This window comes from Wasmannia auropunctata, unplaced genomic scaffold, assembly GCF_000956235.1.
Source record: "Wasmannia auropunctata unplaced genomic scaffold, wasmannia.A_1.0 LD277495.1, whole genome shotgun sequence".
Taxonomy (NCBI): domain Eukaryota; kingdom Metazoa; phylum Arthropoda; class Insecta; order Hymenoptera; family Formicidae; genus Wasmannia; species Wasmannia auropunctata.
This window is the reverse complement of record NW_012085395.1, coordinates 1-699: the sequence shown is the minus strand read 5'-3', so window position 1 is coordinate 699 and position 699 is coordinate 1. Positions and strand designations below refer to the sequence as shown.

Sequence of the window (699 nt, the reverse complement as noted above, 5' to 3'; positions counted from 1 at the left end):
GCGTGTTTCAGTTCGTGATCGCTCTAATGACAAAAGATTACGCGAAGGCTCGCGACGTTGGGGATCGACGTAAGAGTTAATTAATAATTTTATTGCAATCACGCTGTATAAATACTATTTTACTTAAAACTGGTGAAAGGGCAGGAAATTAAAGCGTAATCTTTATTATTAACAGTATTAAAACGAAACCGGGACGACGCAGACGTTGGCCGTGCACTCAATATTCTGCAGCACATAAAAAGTCAGCGTGGAATTTTTTTCTCATTTCGTATTCCACTCCATATATTGTTATTCAATTCAAATATATTCTATATGCTGTTCTACTTTTGCCTTTAACAGAGCGCGAGGAGCGCGAAAGGTCAAGTTTAATTGAATCCGACGATGTGCGTGTGGGAAGCGACGCGACCGATGGCGACGATACCAATTTCGTAGACGACAATGCGGATGCTCGCATCGATCTGGGAATGGCGGATAGAATCGCGTCACCCGGCACGTCCCGATTGAGTAAGACCAGTGACGAACTTAAGCAGAGAATGTACAGGGTAATAGCAGTAAGAGTGAGCAGAGAGGAATTAAAACAAAAGTAAAAAGGGTTTCGACGCGGGACGGTGATTACTGTCTTACATGCCTGAGGACTTTTTGGGATACACACACGGAAAGAACAATTTTGCTGAATCCTGTCTCTTATACACATCTCTG

The 699-nt window shown here is 42.8% G+C and overlaps 1 protein-coding gene across 1 annotated transcript; it reads left to right on the top strand.

Moving 5' to 3' along the window:
- The first annotated feature begins 6 nt into the window (after positions 1-6).
- Positions 7-593, top strand: LOC105461802. The gene is made up of 3 exons (XM_011708304.1): positions 7-69; positions 176-241; positions 340-593. Exons 1-3 carry the CDS (start codon positions 27-29, stop codon positions 585-587), a joined length of 357 nt encoding a protein of 118 aa, XP_011706606.1. The 5' UTR covers positions 7-26; the 3' UTR covers positions 588-593.
- The last annotated feature ends 106 nt before the right edge of the window (positions 594-699 follow it).